The sequence below is a fragment of the Erinaceus europaeus genome, chromosome 15 (assembly GCF_950295315.1).
Source record: "Erinaceus europaeus chromosome 15, mEriEur2.1, whole genome shotgun sequence".
Taxonomy (NCBI): Eukaryota; Metazoa; Chordata; class Mammalia; order Eulipotyphla; family Erinaceidae; genus Erinaceus; species Erinaceus europaeus.
The window spans coordinates 6,473,078-6,494,350 of NC_080176.1; the positions used below are offsets into that span (position 1 = coordinate 6,473,078).

At 55.0% G+C, this 21,273-nt stretch overlaps 1 protein-coding gene across 3 annotated transcripts; it reads left to right on the forward strand.

Annotated features, from left to right (window-relative positions):
* Window positions 1–333: 333 nt before the first annotated feature.
* Window positions 334–21,114, forward strand: AXIN1 (axin 1). Of its 3 annotated transcripts, XM_016190422.2 has the most exons (12): window positions 334–663; window positions 1,910–1,971; window positions 2,806–3,757; window positions 6,786–6,926; window positions 7,681–7,777; window positions 9,243–9,380; window positions 9,807–10,321; window positions 10,698–10,865; window positions 16,240–16,485; window positions 18,620–18,727; window positions 19,808–19,978; window positions 20,407–21,114. In XM_016190422.2, the coding sequence occupies exons 3-12, from the start codon at window positions 2,880–2,882 to the stop codon at window positions 20,531–20,533; spliced, it is 2,589 nt and encodes an 862-aa protein (XP_016045908.1). In that variant the 5' UTR covers window positions 334–663; window positions 1,910–1,971; window positions 2,806–2,879; the 3' UTR covers window positions 20,534–21,114. The 3 variants fall into 3 exon arrangements, with proteins under 3 accessions (XP_016045908.1, XP_007528035.1, XP_060028654.1); XM_007527973.3 differs by lacking the exon at window positions 1,910–1,971 and having other exon boundaries at window positions 335–663; XM_060172671.1 differs by lacking the exons at window positions 1,910–1,971; window positions 18,620–18,727 and having other exon boundaries at window positions 335–663.
* Window positions 21,115–21,273: the final 159 nt, after the last annotated feature.

Genomic DNA, 21,273 nt, shown 5'->3' on the forward strand with positions numbered 1-21,273 from the left:
GTGTCCCTCGGGGGTCTTCATCAGGCCTAGGCCTCGCTCCAGCTTCACCTTTGTGTACATTCTAAAGGGGAGGCTGCCCGCGGTCCCCCTCCACCCCCATAACACTGCGTCTCGGCCTCTCCCACAGGCTAGCTTGACCACGCCCTCCCGCCATGGTCCCTCCCATCAGACCCGCCTCCTCCTCCCAAGCCCCGTCCCACGCTGACGTCTTTTTTCTGCGCTTGAGCTCTGTTCATGTTTTCAGCAGAGCTCGATCTCACGCTTCGGGTCCCGCCCCCACGACCTGGCCCCGCCCCACATCCGGCCCCGCCCCACCCGGCCCCGCCCCCGCACTTCCGGACGGCGCCGGCGGGGGCGCTGGCCTGTGGCGCTGGGCGCGGGCTCTGCGCGTTGCAGGGTCGCGGCGGCGCCTGGGGACGCTTGAGGCCGAGCGAGCAGCGGCCGTGTGGACAAGCGCCCCTCGAGCAGCAGCAGAGCGGCGCCCGACCCCGGCCCCGCCGCCATGGGGGCCGCCCCGGGCCGCGCCCCCGGCCCGTCCCGCCCGCCGCGCCGCCGAGCGCCTGGGCCGCGCCGCTGAGCCGGTCCGGGACCCGGGCCGGGCCAGGAGAAGGCGCGGGCGGGCCGCTGGAGCGCGCTGAGCACGCCGAGGCCCGGTCGTGCTAGGTAGGCCGCAGGCGAGCGGGCGGACCCGGAAGAGGGAGGAGGGCGGAAGGGTGTGCGGGGCGCTGTGCCTGGGGCCAAACCGTGCGTGCACAGGTGTGCACAGGTGTGCACAGGTGTGCACAGGGACCAGACCGTGCGTGCCCAGGTGTGTCCAGGGGCCAGACTGTGTGCACAGGCATGCACAGATGTGCCCAGCAGTTAGGCCATGCGTATACTGGTGTGCACGGGTATGTCCGTGGGTTGGGCTGTGTGTGCAAAGGTGCCCAGGACTAGGCCATGCATACCTCGGTGTGCCCAGGATCCAGGACGTGTATGCCAGCTGTGCCCGGGATCCAGGCTGTGAATTATTGCGTCTGCCTGGGTCCAAGCCTTGCATCCAGGTGTGACCAGGTGTGCCCCTGGGCCAGACTGCACATACCCAGGTGTTTTCAGAGATTTAGGTTGTGTGTGCACAGTGTGTTGGGGTTCCAGGTGTGCCACATACCAGACTGTACAGGTGTGCCAGGGCTAGGCCTTCTGTGTATAGCAGTGCCTGAAGTAGATTGTGTGCTCCAGCTTCCTGTCCAGGCCAGGTGTGTGGAGGAGCCAGCTGTACCTGTGACCAGGCGGCCAGGCAACGTGGAGGATCCAAGTGCATGCAAGATTGAAAAGTGTAGGGCTCAAGTGTATGTGTGTAGGTTTGTATGTTGACCAGACTGGGTAGGAGGCCAGTCAGTAAGACATTGAGTCTTATTCGGGAAGCGTGCGAGGTCTGAGGCTATGATAGCAGATATGCAGAGGAAGTAGGTGAGGACTGGGTGACAAGAACAGGCTGGGGTTGAGAGTGTGTGGAAGGGAAGGAAGACCATCTGGAAGCTTGAGGAGGGCTGAGGATCTCCCTGGAGGAGGGCTGGGGAATCTCCCTGAAAGAAGGGATCTACAGAGTGTGTGTGTGTGTGTGTGTGTGTGTGTGTGTGTGTCCATCCCCTGAACCATTGCATTGCTCAGCCATGGCTGCTTGGTTTGCTGAGACTGAATCTGTGGTCCAGTGTGCTGGACTTGCCTTGAGGACCAGGTTACTTGGGTGCTGTCTTCAGTGCACCATCCCACAACTGCGGTGGGTGCTGCTGGGCGTGGGGGAGGACCCAGGCTATGGTTGGCCCTCTGCTTTGGCTGCCGGCCTCCTTCTAGGTGCCTCGCTCCAGTCCTCTCTTCAGGTGTGGTTGTACACTTTGTCTGAACCCACGTTCTGGAACTTTGTCCCCAGGACCCAGAGCTGCAGACCAGGCTGGCATAGTTGGGCTGCACCCCAAGGTCTTCAGGGGAAAGGTAGTGTTCACTGGAACCATCCTCACCCACTCCTTCTTGCTCTCACTCTGTGCTCTGGCTTACCTTGTGGGGCACACACCCTGACCCCACCTCCTGCTGGCCTCTGTCGGAAACGTGTGGGGGGAAGGGGCTGCATGTAAGACAGCACTCCTGCTTTCTGGCATGGTATTAGAGGGCAGCTGGGGACATGTCAGAGTTGTTACTTGCAGGCCCCACATAGCTCAGGATTGCAAGAGCTGTGTTTTGTTTGACCAGGAAGCATCTACACGTCTGTGTAGATTTGCTGCTCAAGAGCCCATGCCGTGGGGGTGTCACTGAGGGACAGGGCAGGGGCCCCTGGGTGACAGCACTTCTCGGGAGCCTGGCTGCCTTTTGCTGCAGAGATGCTGACAAGGGGGTGGTTTTCTAGGGGCTCTTGTTGAGTCTACACTGGCCACTTGTGGCTCCCTCAGGTAGATGTGGACACATGGCCCCCAGTGGTGGGTGCTGAGGTGTGGAAGGGGTGGAGATGTGGCCCCCGAGACCCTTTGTGTCGGGTCTGACCTCCCTCTGAGCATCACTGTGGGGGCAGGCAGGGTCATTGGTCCCCGGGTATGTGAAGTCTGGTCTCACACGGAGGAGGGCGGTGTATTCCTGTAGTCCGCCTCTGGGAGTGTGCAGAGGAGGGTTGCTCCCCAGCTCTGTGTGGAGATGGGGTCCTCACAGACACCTTCCCCCAACGGGCAGCAGGGAGCTGCTGGGATACAGCTGGCGGGAGTGTGCACAGGAGCCTGGCCTTGAGTGCCTCTGCTGCCAGGGCTGTCTTCCTGACTCTCGCTCTCTTGGTTTCCACAGGCAGAGCTGCGAGCGAGTGCTGAGCACTGATGTAGCGTGTGCCACAGCGCTGTCCAGCCACACGAAACCCCAAAATGAGCCTCCAGGAGCAGGACTTCCCGCTGGACCTTGGCTCGAGCTTCACCGAAGACGCCCCCCGGCCCCCAGTGCCGGGAGAGGAGGGTGAACTTGTGTCCACAGACCCCAGGCCTATCAGTCATGGCTTCTGTTCCGGGAAGGTGGTTGGACCAAAAGGGGAGACGTCCACTGCCACACCACGGCGCTCGGACCTGGACCTGGGCTACGAGCCTGAGGGCAGCGCCTCGCCCACCCCACCCTACCTCCGCTGGGCTGAGTCGCTGCACTCGCTGCTGGACGACCAGGACGGCATCCACCTGTTCCGCACCTTCCTGCAGCAGGAGGCCTGTGCTGACCTGCTGGACTTCTGGTTCGCCTGCAGTGGCTTCCGGAAGCTGGAGCCCTGCACCTCCAATGAGGAGAAGCGGCTGAAGCTGGCCAAAGCCATCTACCGAAAGTACATCCTCGACCACAGTAGCATCGTGTCCCGGCAAACCAAGCCGGCCACCAAGAGCTTCATCAAGGATTGCATCGTGAAGCAGCAGATGGACCCTGCCATGTTCGAGCAGGCGCAGACAGAAATCCAGGCCGCCATGGAGGAGAACACCTACCCCTCGTTCCTCAAGTCCGACATCTACCTAGAGTACACTCGGACTGGCTCTGAGAGCCCGAAGCTGTGCGCTGACCAGAGCTCGGGGGCTGGCCCGGGCAAGGGCCTCCCTGGCTATCTGCCCACTCTGAACGAGGACGAGGAGTGGAAGTGTGAGCAGGACCCGGATGAGGAGGACGGCCGCGACCCTGCTCCCCCCGGCAGGTTCCCTCAGAAGCTACTTCTGGAGACAGCGCCTCCGAGGGCCTCCTCAGCCAGGCGCTACAGCGAAGGCAGAGAGTTCAGGTGAGTGGAGCCAGGCAATGGGGAGGCCATATCCTCTGGCCCAGAGTGGAGCTTTCCCTGCTTTGGTGAGTTGTCCCCAAAGAGTGGACCTGAGTTTTGGCTGCTAAGCATCCGGATCTTTGGCCCAGTGGTGTTTCAGTTGTCTTCCTGGGGCTCCTCTTAGCTGTAGCCTCTGCTTTGTGAAGGGCAGGGTGGGCATTTGGCTCGTGCTATTCCGGGGGCCTTGGCAGCTGCTTGGCTGAGTTTCGTGAGAGCTTCTGCACTAGGCTTTCTATTGTCAGTGTGGTTCTGGGTCCAAGTTTCTATGCTATGGGTGCTACTGGGCACAGTCTGGGCCCCATCTTTTCTGCCAACAAGTGAGCCACTGTGGTGGCTACCAGTGTTCTACCAGGCCCAGTACAGGCACCTGTCTCTCCCTTGTCTGCTCCTGGCAGACAGTGCTGGGCACTAGGCTGTCTTGGGAAGCTTAAAACCTCTACCAGCCTGCTGTGCTGCTTGGGCCACTGATCCGTGGGATTCTCAGGCATGAGGTCCTGGGTTTGATCCCCAGCAATACTCTGTTCTCACTTTCTCTCCATGTCGTTTTGTTATAAAATAATTGAATAATGGGGTCCGGTGGTAGCGCAGCGGGTTAAGTGCACATGGTGCGAAGCACAAGGACCGGCGTAAGGATCCCGGTTTGAGGCCCTGGCTCCCCACCTGCAGGGGAGTCAATTCACAAGCAGTGATGCAGGTCTGCAGGTGTCTGTCTTTCTCTCCCCCTCTCTGTCTTCCCCTCCGCTCTCCATTTCTCTCTGTCCTATCCAACAATGACGACAATAATAACTACAACAATAAATCAACAAGGGCAACAAAAGAATAAATAAATAAATATAAAAAAACAAAACAAAATGGAGGACCGGGTAGATAGCATAATGGTTATGCAAACAGAGTGTCATGCCCGAGGCTTTGAAGTCCCAGGTTCAATCCCCTGCACCACCGTAAACCTGAGCTGATCAGTGCTCTGGTAAAAACAAACAAACAAACAAAAAAAAACGGGGAGTCTGGCAGTGGCGCAGTGGGTTAAGTGCATGTGGCACAAAGCACAAGGGCTGGCGTAAGGATCCCGGTTCAAGTCTCCAGCTCCCTACCTGCACAGGAGTTGCTTCACAGGTGGTGAAGCAGGTCTGCAGGTGTCTTTCTCTCCCCCTCTGTCTTCCCCTCCTCTCTCCATTTCTCTCTGTCCTGTCCAACAACGACAACATCAATAACTACAACAACAATAAAAACAAGGGTGACAAAAAGGAAATAAATATTTTTTAAAAATCTTAAAAAAAAAAAAAAAAAAACTAAAATTACCTGGAAAGTTATGAGTGGCTATAGAGCTTTGTATCTAAAAGCATGAAGTTCTGAGTTTGATCCCCAGCACTGTCTGTGCCAGAGTGGTTCCCTGTTTCTGTCCGTATCTCCTACCTCCCACCTCACTCCCTCTCTAGCGTTAATAAGTTAACATAAACTTTTTTTTTTTTTAATTTTAAGTAACTAGGACAAAACTGGCTCTCCAGGTAGAGTGTGCTTACTGTGTACAAGGCCCTGAGTCTGAGCCTTGGCGCCACATGAGGGCACCAGAGGTGGCTCCATGGGTGGTGGAGCGGTGCTATGTTAATTCTCTCTCTCAGTAATGGGAACATCAGCTCAGGGAGGGTGCTCAGTGGCGATGCTACATGTGTGTGAGACTTTGGTGCCACATTTAAGAAAAAAATTGGGGAGCTGGCGGTGGTGCCCATTATAGTGCGCAAGGACCCAGGTTAGAATCCCCAGTCCCCACCTGCAGGGGGAAAGTGTCACGAGTGGTGAAGCAGGGCTGCAGTTGCTTCTGTGTCTCTCTGTCTATAACCCCTTTCCCTCTCAATTCATCTATGTCTCTGTCCAATAAATAGATAAATAAAGATAACAAAATGTTTCAAAAAAGAAAAAAAATTAAGTGGTCCCAAATTTAATTCCCTGCACCACCATAAAACAGAGCTGAGCAGTGCTCTGGTTAAAAAAAAAAAAAAAAAGAAAAAAGAAAAAATTAAAAGTATAACCCCCACCCTCAAAAAAAAAAAAATAGCAAGTCTCACCTTCCGCACCCCATAAAGATCTTTGGTCCATACTCCCAGAGGGATAAAGAATAGGGAAACTTTCAGTAGAGGGGAGGCAATATGGAATTCTTGTGGTGGGAATTATATGGAATTGTACCCCTCTTATAACACAGTCTTCTCATTAAGTCACTAATGAAAAAAAATCGTTAAAAAAATTAGGGAGTTGTGCGGTAGTGCAGCAGGTTGAGCACACGTGGTGCGAAGCAAGGACTAACATAAGGATCCCAGTTGGAGCCCCCGGCTCCCCACTTGCAGGGGAGACGCTTCATAGGCAGTGAAGCAGGTCTGCAGGTGTCTCTCTGTCTTTCTCTCTTTCAATTTCTCTCTGTCCTAACAATGAGGACATCAGCTACAACAACAATAATAACTAAAGCAACAAGGGCAACAAGAGGGAAAAATAAATATTAAAAAAAAAAATAGCAAGTATAGATGCCTGCTCTTTGATAGAAGTGTTCTGGCTTGCTACTTCTGTAGGGTCACCCAGGGCTGTCCCTGGCATGCCCCCCCAGATGTAGCATGGACAGGTCCCCAAACCTGTTCTAGTTCACTGTCACCAAGTATATGTTTCTACAGAGAAAGGTACATGGCACAGAACTGCCCTTGCCAGGTGAATCACCTGAAAGAAGGGTCTCCTGCTCTGCTGTACCAGGTAGCCTGTGTGAGCACAGGGCGCAGGTCTCCCTATACCCCTCAGACCCCCTGAGGGGCCGTGACCATCGTGTCTTGGGGTGGGGTAAGAGTTTCCGGACCATTCTGTAGAAGCAGAGCAGTTCTGGCAAACTTGCAGGCCCCACAGTGACTGAAGGGGAAAGATCTGGAAGGTGTAGGGCTTTGCCACCCCCAGGCAGGGTGCAGGGTGAGCTGTGGGATGCGGTCCCCACACTGGCTTGTCTCCCCATCCCTAGGTATGGGTCCTGGCGGGAGCCTGTGCACCCTTACTACGTCAACTCTGGCTATGCTCTGGCCCCGGCCACCAGTGCCAACGACAGTGAGCAGCAGAGCCTGTCTAGTGACGCCGACAGCCTGTCCCTCACCGACAGCAGCCTGTGAGTGCAGGGGCAGGGGAGGGGGCAGTGCGTGCAGGGAGGCTGTGTGAGTGGGTGGGGGGTGAGTATTCAGGGGTGCATAGACCTGCGACTGTTCCTCTTAAGTACTCGGTGCATATAGAAAAAGCATGCCTTTCCACAGTTTGCTCCCAGAGTCTTCATTCTGTGCACGACGTGGGAGAGTCTATAATCTAGGACAGATTCTCCTGGTCCTCTGTCACCATGCTTCTGTGAGACTCAGGCATGGTGCCGGCCACCGGAAAGTAAGAGTAGGATGGTGCCTGGAGCACACGTCAGCTCAGAATCGACACAGCGCGCTCTGCGTGCGGCCCCCGCTGGCGCGATTGTCCTTGGGCTCAGCCGCACGGCGTGCTTGCTGGTGCTCTCCTTTCCAGAGTGCGGTGGAGCAGGACACAGCCAAGGGCTAGCGCCCGCCCAGGGCCAGGGAGTCCAGGTCCTGGGACAGAGCAGAGTTTTAGGGCGGCAGCTGTTTGGAGGTTCAAGCCCGGAAGAGAATCCTGGGGCACAGTCATTCATGCCCAGTACTAGTCCTACTCTCGAATGCTCTGCCCTGGGTGTGCAGCTGGCCCCAGGGATGCCTGGTTGGTGCCACACTGTCAGTGCTTGGGCCAGGACATACCAGCATGTGCGGGACAGCAAGGAGCCTTTCCCGTCACTGGAGGTGGGGACTGTCCTGTGTGGCTTCAGGCCTAGTGTGCCCTTCTGTGCACCATGACATACTCCTTGCCTACAGCGACGGCGTCCCCCCCTACCGCACCCGCAAACAACACCGCCGGGAGATGCAAGAGAGTGTGCAGGTCAACGGACGCGTGCCTCTCCCACACATCCCCGTGAGTACAAGCAGTCCCACCGTCCCTGTGAGCACAAGCGTGCTCCAGTTCTGTCCCCCAGAGGCCACAGTGCCCCCTCATTCCCATGGGTTCTCAGTCCTTGCACTCCACATCCTGCCTGTACCACCCCCCCTCACTCAAACCTTGATGCTGAGATGTCTCAAGCACGGTCTTCTCTAAGGACATTATTGGAATAGTCGTTGAAGCCTAAGATCCCACAGATGGCTGGGCAGGGCCGGGCAGGACAGGACAGGGCAGGGCAGGGCAGGGCTCTGTGTAAGGGCCCTGGCTTTGCTACGATTGTGTCTGCACACGTGGCTTGAGACCTTTCTCAGCAGTCACCACATGACACTGCAACTCGGAAGGGAGGTGACCATTAAAGATTTTAAAAAATTATTTATTTATTTTCCCTTTTGTTGCCCTTGTTTTTATTGTTGTATTTATTATTGTTGTCGTCGTTGTTAGATAGGACAGAGAAAAATGGAGAGAGGAGGGGAAGACAGAGGGGGAGAGAAAGATAGACACCTGCAGACCTACTTCACCGCTTGTGAAGTGACTACCCTGCAGGTGGGGAGCCGAGGGCTCAAACCAGGATCCTTACTCGGCTGGTCCTTGCATTTTGCGCCACGTGTGCTTAACCCGCTGCGCTACCTCCCGACTCCCAAGATTTTTTTTTTTTTAAAAGATTTCATTTATTTATGAGAAAGATAGGAGTAGAGAAAAAGAACCAGACATCACTCTGGCACATGTGCTGCTGGGGATCGAACTTGGGACCTCATGCTTGAGAGTCCAAAGCTTGCTTTATCACTGTGCCACCTCCCAGACCACTAAAGATTAAAAAAAAAAAAAATATATATATATATATATATATATATATATATATATTCTCTTTTGTTGCCCTTGTTTTATTGTTGTTGATGTCATCGTTGTTGGATAGGATAGAGAGAAATGGAGAGAGGAGGGGAAGACAGTGCGAGAGAAAGATAGACACCTGCAGACCTTCTTCACTGCCTGTGAAGCGACTCCCCGGCAGGTGGTGAGCCAGGGGCTCGAACCGGGATCTTTATGCCTATCCTTGCGCTTTGCACCACATGCACTTAACCCGCTGTGCTATACTGCCTGACTCCCTCCAAAGTTTTTTTTTTTTTTTTTAAGATTTTTTTTTTCCCTCTTAAACTATTTTGAATGTGAAGTTCTTCAAAGAGAAGGTTATGGGAGTCGGGCCCTTGTCTTGTCCCTTGGCTTGCCCTGGTGCCCTGTCCTGAACCTGGTCCTGGAAGCCTTGAACAGGGCTCTGCTATTCCCTGTGTGCAGAGGGGTCACCACTGCGGGCCCTCCCACCTCGCTGGCCTTACGTTCTCCTGGCGGCCTCCTGGCACACGTGGGGCAGTGGAGGGGAGACGTGGTCGGCGGGCAGGAGGTTTGGAGAGCAGCTGTACCTGCTCACCGCCCCTTCTCCCCGCAGCGCACATACCGAATGCCAAAGGAAGTCCGTGTGGAGCCGCACAAGTTTGCAGCCGAGCTCATCCACCGCCTGGAGGCCGTGCAGCGGACAAGGGAGGCCGAGGAGAAGCTGGAGGAGCGGCTGAAGCGCGTGCGCATGGTGAGGCAGGAAGCCCCAACAGCGCCCTGGCTAGGCAGGGGGTGTAGAGTACAGTGGCGGGCTTGAGGGGGGAGAGCCCAGCCCAGACACAAGCAGTTTCAGGGCCAGGGGACAGCTCACCTGGGAAAGCCACACGACCATGTTCCTGGCTCTAGCCCCAGATGCCATCTGCGAGTGCCAGCAGAGGGTGCTCGTGAGCAGTGCAGCATCACTGTGTGTGTCTCCCTTTCCTCCCTGGCTCTCAAGCCTCTCACACTCTTTCCGAAATACCCTGAAGTAGTCCACCAGGATTTGTCTGTTCTGCTGACTGGAGGGAGAGAACACAGAAGCCACCTGCAGTCTGCATCCCAGCCTGGCTCCCGGAGTGGCCCTAGATCCTGGTCACCCAGCCTCCCTAGAGGGTGACATGCGGTCTTGTCTTCACAGGAGGAAGAAGGGGAGGATGGGGACGGCCTCCCCGGGGCTGGTCACAAGCTGCCGCCTGCTGCTGCCTGGCACCACTTCCCACCCCGCTACCCGGACTCGGGCTGCGTGGGGCTGCGGGATGCGCACGAGGATGACCCCGAGAGCATCCTGGATGAGCACGTGCAGCGGGTCCTGAGGACGCCTGGCTGTCCGTCACCAGGGCCCGGCCACCGCTCCCCTGACAGCACTCACCTGCCCAAGATGCCGGGGCTGCCAGGGGCTCCTGGGCATGGCAAGCACGTGCCCAAGTCGGGGGCAAAGCTGGACACAGCTGGCCTCCACCTCCACAGGCACAGCCACCACCACGGCCACCATGGCACCACCCGGCCCAAGGAGCAGGCCGAGTCTGAGGCCACACGTCGCACCCAGAGCAGCTTCCTGTGGGGCCCTGACCCCCATGGCCATACTGCCAAGCCCCGCGGCCACACGGAGAACATGGGTGGCGCTCCTCCCACCAGCGACGGCCTGGCCTACAAGTGAGTGTCCTGGGAGACCACCCCCCTCGCCACCCCCCTAGCTTCTGTTCTGTTGCTTGGGCCCAGGTCTACTCAGGTAGTTCTTAAACGGTTAGCTGCAGACAGTGGACACGGGGTGGGGTACAACTAGCGCAGCCCCTGCCTGGTGTGGAAGGTAAAGGACATATCCAGTGACCTGGCCAGTGAGGCTGTGGGTGGGCCAGCTCCTTCAAGGCCCTTGCCCTCCCAGTACAGGGCAGTGAAGGCAGAGGGGCGACCAGGCAGTGAGTGTGGGGGTGTAGGGCAGTGAAGTGGTGCATAAGGGGGTGTGGCAGAGCAGTAAAGTGGGGGGGGGGTTGGGGAGGGACAGGTAATGAATCCTTTCTTGCCCTTACAGCGGGAAGGTAGGCGTGGCTTCCAAGAGGACTGGCAGGAAGGCTGAGTCTGGGCGCAGTGCTAGTATGGACCCGGGCCCCCCTGAGGAAGTGGAGAGGAACCAGAAGATCTTGCAGTGGATCATAGAGGGCGAGAAGGAGATCAGCCGGCACAGGAAGGCGGGCCACGGGTGAGCTGCAGCTTCCATCCCCACCTCATGGCAGTGGGGCCCAGGGAGGACAGTGATCCTGACCAGTCCTGGGTGTTGGCTGCGGGAGAGGTCTTCTGCTCTCTCAGAGTGGATGCCCCCTTGTTACAGTGGGGCCTGGGGTCATCCTCCCTCCCGTTGGTCCCAGACCCTCAATGACTTTGGGGTGGCCTGAGTAAGTGGGGGAGTAGGGACTGGGGCCCTTTCCATGTGGCCTTGGGAATACACCCTCAGCATGGCAGTGCCAATGCTGGGAGCCCCCTCTTTTATGGTTTCTCAATGGGGCAGGACTCTGTCCTGGCTATGCCCCATACCCCCAGTCAGAGACACCTTCAGAGCCAGCCTAGGTTTGGGACTTGGTGTTCACAGCAAGTGTGCGCCTTTGCCTGGCCTTCCCTGGCCTGTGGGGACTCAGCGTCTGCACACAGCAAACAGCTGTGGCCCACCTGGAGCCTCTGCAGGCCCTGAGGACACTGCGCCACTCCCCAGGCACTGCTCTTAGGGTCTGTGTGGAGTGCTGGCACTTGGTGTCACGAGCCCAGGACTGGTATCTTACTGCCGAGGGATGGCAGGAGCTGAGTTTCATTGGGGGGTGGGTGGGTGGGAGGATGACAAATGGACCATGTTTCTCCGACTTCCCTTGGGATTGTCACAGAAAGCATTTTGCTAAAAAGGTTTTTCAATGTGTATTTTATATGCGGCAACTCCACTGATACGTGGAGTGCTGGGGTCCAAACTGGAGCTGCTGGCGGGAGAGCCTTGGGCCATTTCAGCGACCCCAGCTGAGCTAGTTCTTGGCCACTATTTTTTTTTTAGATGTTTGTTTATTCCTTTTTGTTGCCCTTGTTGTTTTATTGTTGTAGTTATTGTTGTTGTTGGATAGGACAGAGAGAAATGGAGAGAGGAGGGGAAGACAAAGAGGGGAAGAGAAAGACAGACACCTGCAGACCTGCTTCACCGCTTTTGAAGCGACTCCCCTGCAGGTGGAGAGCCGGGGGCTCGAACCAGAATCCTTACGCTGTCCTTGAGCTTTGCACCACCTACACTTAACCCATTGCACTACCACCCAACTCCCAGCCACTATTTATTTATTTATTTTTTAACATAAAGCCAGGTGATGGCTTACCCAGTATAGCACACACGTTAGTTACTGTGGACCCAGGTTCAGGCCCGTGGTTGCCACCTGCAAGGGGTAAGCTTTATGAGTGTGTCTGTCCCTCTGTCTTAACACCTTTTTTTTTTTTTTTTTTACCTCCACTGGGGCTCGGTGCCTGCACTAAAAATCCACTGCTTCTGTAGACCTTTTTTTTTTTTTACCCCCTATTTTGTTGCCCTTGTTATTATTCAAAAGGACAGAGAGAGACCGAGAGAGGAGGGGAAGACAGAGAGGGGGAGAGATAGACATCTGCAGACCTGCTTCACTACTTGTGAAACAACCCCCCTCGAACCAGAATCCATATGCCAGACCTGTGCATTTAACCCGTTGTGCCTGAACCCCTTGATATCTTTTTTAAATGTATATATTTTACTTATTAGATAAAGACAGAGAAATTGGACAGAGGGTAGATAGCATAATTGTTATGCAAACAGACTCTCATGCCTGAGGCTCCAAAGTCCCAGGTTCAGTCCCCCACACCACCATAAGCCAGAGCTGAACAGTGCTCTGGTTAAAATTAAACGAAATCAAATTAAATTTTAAATAAAGACGAGAAATTTAGGGGGTGGGGGAATAAGGGGAAAGAGACAGATGCCTGCAGCCCTGCTTCGCCACTCATGAAGCTTTCCCCTTGCAGGTGGGGACCAGGGGCTTGAACCTGGGTCCTTGCTCACTGTAATATCTGTGCTTAACCAGGTGCACCACTGACTGGCTCCCAATATCTATTTTTAAAAAGTGGGAAAAAAAGCTGGTTAGCAGGAGCAGTGAGGTGGTTGTGCCAGTACCAAGCCCCAGCAATAATGGTCATGACAAAAAGAAAGTTTTATTTTATTTATACCAGAACACTGCTCGGCTCTGGCTTCTAGTAGTATAAGGGATGAAGCCTGCATCTTTGGAGTCTGAGGTATGAAAATCTTTTCCCAGAGCCATCACACTATCTTCCCCACAAAAAAGAAAAGTTTAACTAAAGCAGCTGTGGGAACACTGGACGCAGGCCTGAGCTTGCTGCTTTGGTCCTGAGCACAGCACATGGTGGAGGGATGTCCTGGCCTTATATGAAACACCCAATATAAGGAATGAAAAATAGGCCACAGGGCGGGCGTAGATAGCATAATGGTTATGCAAAAAGACTCATATCTGAGGCTCCAAAGTCCCAGGTTCAGTCCCCTGTGCCACCAAAAACTAGAGCTGATCAGTGCTCTGGTAAAAAAAAAAAAAAAAAAAGCCTTAAAGAAACAAAAACAAAGAGCTGTGTGGTCCGGGAGGTGGCGCAGTGGATAAAGCACTTGACTTTCAAGCGTGAGGTCCTGAGTTCAGGCCCTGGCAGCACATGTACCAGAGTGATGTCTGGTTCTTTCTCTCTCTCCTCCTATCTTGCTCATCAGTAAATAAATAAAATCTTTATATATATATATAAAAAGAGTTAAAAATATACTATATAGAGTTGGAGAGACAGCTCAGTGTTAGCACAGAACTTAACACATGGGGGAGTCGTAGCGCAGTGGAAAGCGCAAAGACCAGCATAAGGATCCCTTTCGAGCCCCCAGCTCCCCACCTGCAGGGGAGTCGCTTCACAAGTGGTGAAGCAGGTCTGCAGGTGTCTGTCTTCCTCTCACGCTCTCTGTCTTCCCCTCCTCTCTCCATTTCTCTCTGTCCTATCCAGCAACAACAATAACTACAACAATAAAACAACAAGGGCAACAAAAGGGAATAAATAGTGGTCCGGCAGGTGGCGCAGTGGATAAAATATTGAACTCTCAAGCATGAGGTCCTAAGTTCAATCCCTGGCAGCACATGTACCAAAGTGATGTCCAGTTCTTTCTCTCTTTCCTGTCTTTCTCATTAATAAATAAATAAAATATTTTTTTAAAAAAGGGAATAAATAAATATTAAAAAAAAAAAGAACTTAACATACCTGAGTTCCAGAGGCCTCAGGTTCGATGCCAGGTACCACCTTATGCCAGAACTGAGCAGTGGTCTAGTCTTTTTTTTCTTTCCCTCTCACTCTCTCATAAACAAAGCTGTCTAAAAAGATATTTTAAAAATATCTACTTACTGGGGCCAGGTGTTGGCACATCTGTTTAAGCGTACGCCATTACAGTGTGCAAGGACCCTGCAGGGGGAAAGCTTCGTTAAGTGGTGAAGCAGGGCTGCAGATGTCTCTCTGCCTATCTCCCTATCTTCCTCTCCCCTCTCAATTTCTCTGTTTCTATCCAAATAAATAAAAATATTTTAAAGAAATATCAGGGTTGGGCGGTAGTGCAGTGGGTTAAGCGCACGTGGTGCAAAGCGCAAGGACCGTTGGAAGGATCCTGGCTCGAGCCACCGGCTCCCCACCTGCAGGGGAGTCACTTTACAGGTGGTGTAGCAGGTCTGCAGGTGTTTTTCTCTCCCCCTCTCTGTCTTCCCCTCCTCTGTCCATTTCTCTCTGTCCTATCCAACAATGAACGACATCAACAACAACAATAATAATCACAACAAGGCTATGACAACAAGGGCAACAAAAGGGGGGGGGACGGCCTCCAGGAGCAGTGGATTCATAGTGCAGGCACCGAGCCCCAGCAATAACTCTGGAGATCAAAAAAAAAAAAAAAAATATATATATATATATATATATATATATTTATTTATTGAAAAAGAGAGAGAGAACCAGAGCCAAGTAAAGGTTTGTTTTACTTATATACGAGAGTGGCCGCGTGAACAGAGAACAGAGCCGACAGCTGTCATCTGTGCAACCCTGAGACCACACTTAGGAGCTCCGGCACGCAGTTCTGATGCTTGACCACTGGACATATTTCTCTGACCGCTAAACCAACCAACCAACCAACCAACCAACCAACCAAATAAATAAAAACACTTTTTTTTTTCCACAGAGAGAAAGTACAGCACTTTCATAGGGTCAGGCTTGAGCCTCATTCATGCATATGACAAAACAAATGTCCTATCCAAGTAAGCTATCTCCCCAGCCCTACAAATGTAAAAAACAAAACAAAAACAAGTAACCTAACTTTAAAAAAATATTTTATTTATTCATGAGAAAGATAGGAGGAGAGAGAAAGAACCAGCTATCACTCTGGTACATGTGCTGCTGAGGATTGAACTCAGGACCTCATGCTTGAGAATCCAATGCTTTATCCACTGTGCCACCTCCTGGACCATAACCCAACTTTTTTTTAATATATATATAATTTTTATATTTATTTATTTTCCCTTTTGTTGCCCTTGTTATTTATTGTTCTGGTTATTATTGTTGTTGTTACTGATGTCATTGTTGTTAGATAGGACAGAGAGAAATGGAGAGAGGAGGAGAAGACAGAGAGGGGGGAGAGAAAGACAGACACCTGCAGACCTGCTTCACCGCCTGTGAAGCGACTCCCCTGCAGGTGGGGAGCGGGCGGCTCGAACCAGATCCTTACGCCGGTCCATGAGCTTCATGCCACGTGCGCTTAACCCGCTGTGCTACCGCCCGACTCCCAACCCAACTTTTTAAAAACAAAATTAGGTAGACTGCAGTCTGGGAGGTGGCACAGTGGATAAAGCACTGGACTCTCAAGCATGAGGTCCTGAGTTCAGTCCCTGGTAGCACATGTACCAGAATGATGTCTGGTTCTCTCTCTCTCCTCCTGTCTTTCTCATGAATAAATAAATAAAATCTTAAAAAGAAAAATATGTGGGCCATGCAGTGGTGCACCTAGTTGAACACACATTACCATGAACAAAGATCCAGGTTCAAGCCCCTGGTCCTCCTGTAGGGGGGACACATCACAAATGCTAAAACAGTGCTACAGGTGTCTCTCCTCTTTTCTCAATTTCTCTATCACATAAAAAGAAGAGGGGGAAAAGTTAGGAACCTGTAGGTGGCTCATCAGAGCTCATGTGCTGCCATGCATGAAGACACAGGTTCGAGTCCTAGGCACTTCATGGGAGTGCCTGTCAGTGGGCAGTTTCACAAGCAGTGAGGAGATGCAGTATGGTGTCTTATAGCTTTCTGCCTCTCTTATCTCTGTGTCTCTTACCTGTGGCCACCTGCAGCAGTGTGGTTGAGCAAGACTGAGTCCCAGTGATAACCCTGGTGGCAGTAATTAAAAAGCACACTAAGTAGGGAGTAAAGCGTGCGTGTAGACGCAGGTAGCAGCTGGTTGGGCGGGTGTAGCGTGGGGCCCAGGCTGGGGCTCAGGGCAGCCTTCTCCTTTCTTCCAGGTCTTCTGCCGGGAAGAAGCAGCAGGCCCACGAGAGCAGCCGGCCCCTGTCCATTGAGCGACCTGGTGCCGTGCACCCCTGGGTGAGCGCGCAGCTGCGGAACTCAGTGCAACCTTCTCACCTCTTCATCCAAGACCCTACAATGCCCCCCAACCCGGCCCCAAACCCACTGACCCAGCTGGAGGAGGCCCGCCGGCGGCTGGAGGAGGAGGAGAAGAGAGCCAGCAAGTTGCCTTCCAAGCAAAGGTTCTTGGGGTGCACACAGCCCTTCAGGGTGCTGGGGGGCCCAGGCCAGGCCTCAAGGGAGCAGCTCAGCTTGCTCCTGGAAGGAAGGGCGACAGGCAGCCTGCTGTGTGACCAACGGGAGGACAGGAGGAAGGTCACCACTGGATGTTGTCTGAGATGGGGAATGAGGCCAGGAAAAAGGTCAGTGTTGGGTGCCGATAGGGGGTGATGGCTGGAGGAAGGTCCGTGCCGGGTGCTGTCTGTGATGACGGGAGAAAGGGAAGGCTACTGCTAGGTGCAGTCTGAGCTTGGGGTGAGTGGGAGGAGGAAGGTTAGTGCCGGGTGCTGTCTGTGATGACGGGAGAAAGGGAAGGCTACTGCTAGGTGCAGTCTGAGCTTGGGGTGAGTGGGAGGAGGAAGGTTAGTGCTGGGTGCTGTCTGTGATGACGGGAGAAAGGGAAGGCTACTGCTAGGTGCAGTCTGAGCTTGGGGTGAGTGGGAGGAGGAAGGTTAGTGCCGGGTGCTGTCTGTGATGACGGGAGAAAGGGAAGGCTACTGCTAGGTGCAGTCTGAGCTTGGGGTGAGTGGGAGGAGGAAGGTTAGTGCCGGGTGCTGTCTGTGATGACGGGAGAAAGGGAAGGCTACTGCTAGGTGCAGTCTGAGCTTGGGGTGAGTGGGAGAAGGAAGGTCCATGCTGGGTGCTGTCTGTGATGACGGGAGAAAGGGAAGGCTACTGCTAGGTGCAGTCTGAGCTTGGGGTGAGTGGGAGGAGGAAGGTTAGTGCCGGGTGCTGTCTGTGATGACGGGAGAAAGGGAAGGCTACTGCTAGGTGCAGTCTGTGCTTGGGGTGAGTGGGAGGAGGAAGGTCCATGCCGGGTGCTGTCTGTGATGACGGGAGAAAGGGAAGGCTACTGCTAGGTGCAGTCTGAGCTTGGGGTGAGTGGAAGGAGGAAGGTCCATGCCGGGTGCTGTCTGTGATGACGGGAGAAAGGGAAGGCTACTGCTAGGTGCAGTCTGAGCTTGGGGTGAGTGGAAGGAGGAAGGTCCTTGCTGTGTGCTGTCAGTCATGGGAGGGTACCGGAAGAAGGTCACCTCTGGGTGCTCTCAGTGATCAGGACAGGGGCCAGGAGGAAGGTTCCCACTGCCGTGCAGCTGGGCTAAACCTCCTCCTGGTGTCTAGTGTCTTGCTTGCAGTCACCACCAGGGGGCCTGGGACTGAACATTGCCACCACAGCTTATGGATGCCCAGCCCACGGGCCCTTTGGGCCACCCTGGTGTGTGGACATTGATTCCCTGCTCACTCACTCGCCTATGGGCACAGAGCTGTCCAGGCCCAGCCCTTTCCACCTGTGCATCAGGCTGTAAATGGGTCCTCTCACCCTGGCTGGGCACAGCGCCCACCACGCAGACCTCCCAGAACTCTGCCCAAGGCTGGCAGGACTCAGTGAAATGGTGTGCTTGCTTAAATTTGGGCCCAGCCCCCACTGTAATGAAGGAAGCTTTGTTGTTGTGCTATCTTTGTCTCTTTCTATCTGAAAGTCAGTCTAGGTCATGAATCCCAGTGACAGCCCAAAGAATTAAAACCAGTAAAGTTTCCAGAGTTCTCTTCAGCTGCTGGCACCTGGGTCCGACCCACTTTATAGGGTGTGAGTGGTGAGGGCTGGTGAGGCCAGGTTGCCTTGCTGTCAATCTTCTGTCAGGCTTCCAGGACCCCGACCCCGGCTGGGTGGTACAGGCACAGTCCCTGGCCAGTCACGAAGCGGTGGTGCTCGTCTCGGCCATGGGCCTGGCTTTTCCACATGACTGCACAGTCGATCCACTTCCACACTCCATGAGGAGTGGAGGAACCAGAGGTGGATCCTCCAGAAGCTTCTCTGGATGCACTGACTGAGCCTAGCACCCCAGGCTAGTGACTCCCAGAATGTGTTCCAGGGAGCCCTCACAATGGCAGACTGGTGCCGTGGGAACCCTAGACCCACTGAAGCCACATGATCCCAGGAAGCCTCTGACACAGCCCTGGACTCCCTGGCCCAGGAGGTCAGGGCCTTGTACCCACTATGTGGGAGCCTCAGTGGTGATAGCTCCTCCAGGGGAGCCCCACTCCCTCCATTGTGCCCAGCCCCAGAGCCACAGCTCACTGCCTGTTGTTCCCTAGGTATGTGCAGGAGGTCATCCAGCGGGGGCGCGCCTGTGCCAGGCCAGCCTGCACGCCTGTGCTGAGCGTGGTGCCAGCTGTGTCGGACCTGGAGCTCTCCGAGACAGAGTACGTGCGCCCCACGCTCGGAGAGCTGGGCTGCACTGAGCTGCCTGACCTTTCCTTCTGGTCTGTCTGCACAGTTACCAGCAGGCCCGCCCTGGCCGCACCTGCCCACCCACCTTTCCTTCTTCAGGCCTTGCCTCAACCAGCTCCCTAGCCGAATCATTACTGAGCCCTGACCAGGCCTGCTCCACTCGAGCCACGCCAGCCTTTGGCCACCTCCCTCCTGCGCCTGCTGGGCAGTGGTTCCCAATGCTGTGGCTCTGGGTGTGTCTCAGAGGTGAGGGTGTTGAGGACCTGCTGGGCTTTGTCCAAGCTGCCTCTGCCCTGACCCCTGGCTGTGGTCCAGAGTCAGGGGCTCGCACCCTGGCCTTGGTGGGCTTATCCTGTGTTTGTGAGCCTGCCAGTCCACCAGGCCACTCTTCAATGCATTCCCTGGCCAGACTGGGGCAAACAGGCAGACCCTGGCACTGGGTCCACACCACTGACTGGCCTCCTGGTCTGCTCCCCAGAGCTTGGCACTCAGGTAGCCTTCCGGTAGGACACTGGGCAGGAAGCTTTGCAGCATGCCTGCCAGCAGAGCCAAGCTGTGCCCACGTGCTCTGGGCAACTCCAGGCAGGCACAGGGACAGGGCCTGCTCTTATACTCCATGCCCTCTGTAGTTTGAGGCTGCCTCATGTCCTTGAACATCTGCCTAGAGTACACTCAGTCCTCAGGCAAGAATTGGCGGTGGGCACTGTTCTGAGAGCCAGACTTCACTTGACCACTTTCTGTTTCTTGGGAGGGATTTTGGAGTTGGGCTTCGCCAAGCAGCCTGCTCCTCCATGTTCTTGTGGTCTGGGTAGGGGCACTGCCCAGCATCTGCTCAGACATCTTGAGACCGGGCCTTGCAGTCAGGGGTCATTTGTGAGGCAAGCAGTGGGGTCGAGCTGGTGCTGTTACAGTGTGTCAGGGTTGGGGCCAGGGGCCTGGCCAGGTGTGGTGTCTGGGCCTCTGAACACAAATATTCATTCCTGGGGATTCTGAGGCCTGTGGGACCACCTGCAGACCGCAGGCCCAGCACTGACCATTGCCTCTGTCCCCAGGACGAAATCACAGAGAAAGACAGGTGGCAGTGGGACCTCCCAGTCATGTGACAGCATCGTGGTGGCGTACTACTTCTGCGGGGAGCCCATCCCTTACCGCACCCTGGTGCGGGGCCGTGCAGTCACCCTGGGCCAGTTCAAGGAGCTGCTGACCAAGAAAGGCAACTACAGGTTCGCTGGGTGGTCTGTCCCCCATCCTGGTCCCACGTCCTTGCTTCCTCCTGCCCGGTGTTCCCAGCCTGGCTGTTGTGCCTGTGGTGAGGTGTGGGTGGCCCCCCTGGATGGGTCCAGGTCAGGTCCCACACCTGGTCCCCAGCCCCCTCACTGCCCCAAGGATCACCTTGGCAGCTAGTTTGGCTCCTGGTCTGAGGAGTGGGGGCACCACTGGTTCCTCTACCCACTGGCCAAGAAATGACCTGCCAGAGCATGTGACCACGGTTGGGACCTTGGCCTCTGGGGGCACCTCACCCCTGGAGGTGGTAGGCTGCCTTCTGGGAGCAGAAGGCTCAAAGGCCAGGCAGGCTGGGGCCTCGCTCTGGTGCCAGCAGTGCTGGGACACACACTCATGTCCTCCCGCCCTCTCTCCCTCTGCATACCAGATACTACTTCAAGAAAGTTAGCGACGAGTTCGACTGTGGAGTAGTATTCGAGGAGGTTCGAGAGGACGAGGCGGTGTTGCCCATCTTTGAGGAGAAGATTATCGGGAAGGTGGACAAACTTGATTGACCACTGTGTCTGCATGGCTGCTTCAGGGAGAGGCGGGGCCTAGCCCAGAGCCACAGGCTGACCGTGCAGTCACATGTGGGGTCAGCCAGCCAGCCTTGGGGCCTACGGCCGCCTGCCCACAGGCTTAGGTCCTGCTGCTGACCAGCATGGAGCCCGTCCACCCTCCAGAGCAATACTCGGGGGCTGACTTGGTGTCTGCTGCTAGCTGACCCCCGGCACCGCCCTGCCACGCCTGCCACAGGCCCTGTCTCCCTCTGGGTCTCATCGCCATACCCTGTCCAGGTCAGGCCCATGGTGCCGGGGCCCCAGGGGCCTTCCCAATTGTACATGTCACCCAGTGCCTTCACACAGCGTGTCTGTGGCCTGCCAGTGTGCAGATCCGAGCCCGGTGCTCTCCCATCCCGCCCTGGGTCTGGAGTGGGCTCAGCAGTCTGGCCCCCCAGAACCCATGTAAATATGTACATTTCTCAGGCAGGGCCAGCAGGGGGCTGCCCCAGCCCATTTTTCATGCGTTGACTTGTACAATTATCTTTTCAAAGGTACTTGGATAATAATGAAATAAAAACTTTTTTGAAACCTTCCATGCTGCAGTCTCTACCTTACTTGGTGGGACCTGACACCATATTGGGCCAGACACCAAGGCAGGTGGCACTGGCCCCCTCTTTGCTATGTGGGTCCCCACACCCAAGTCAAGGAACCTTTAAGGGACAGGGAGGATATGGCCAAAGCCACCAGGGCCA

Excerpts from the sequence above, each read along its gene's own strand:
- AXIN1 (XM_016190422.2), top strand. The coding sequence starts at position 2,880 with ATGAGCCTCCAGGAGCAGGACTTCCCGCTGGACCTTGGCTCGAGCTTC. Across the intron at positions 9,381-9,806 it reads GGCTGAAGCGCGTGCGCATG|GAGGAAGAAGGGGAGGATGG; the intron begins GTGAGGCAGGAA and ends TTGTCTTCACAG. Across the intron at positions 10,322-10,697 it reads AGCGACGGCCTGGCCTACAA|CGGGAAGGTAGGCGTGGCTT; the intron begins GTGAGTGTCCTG and ends TTGCCCTTACAG.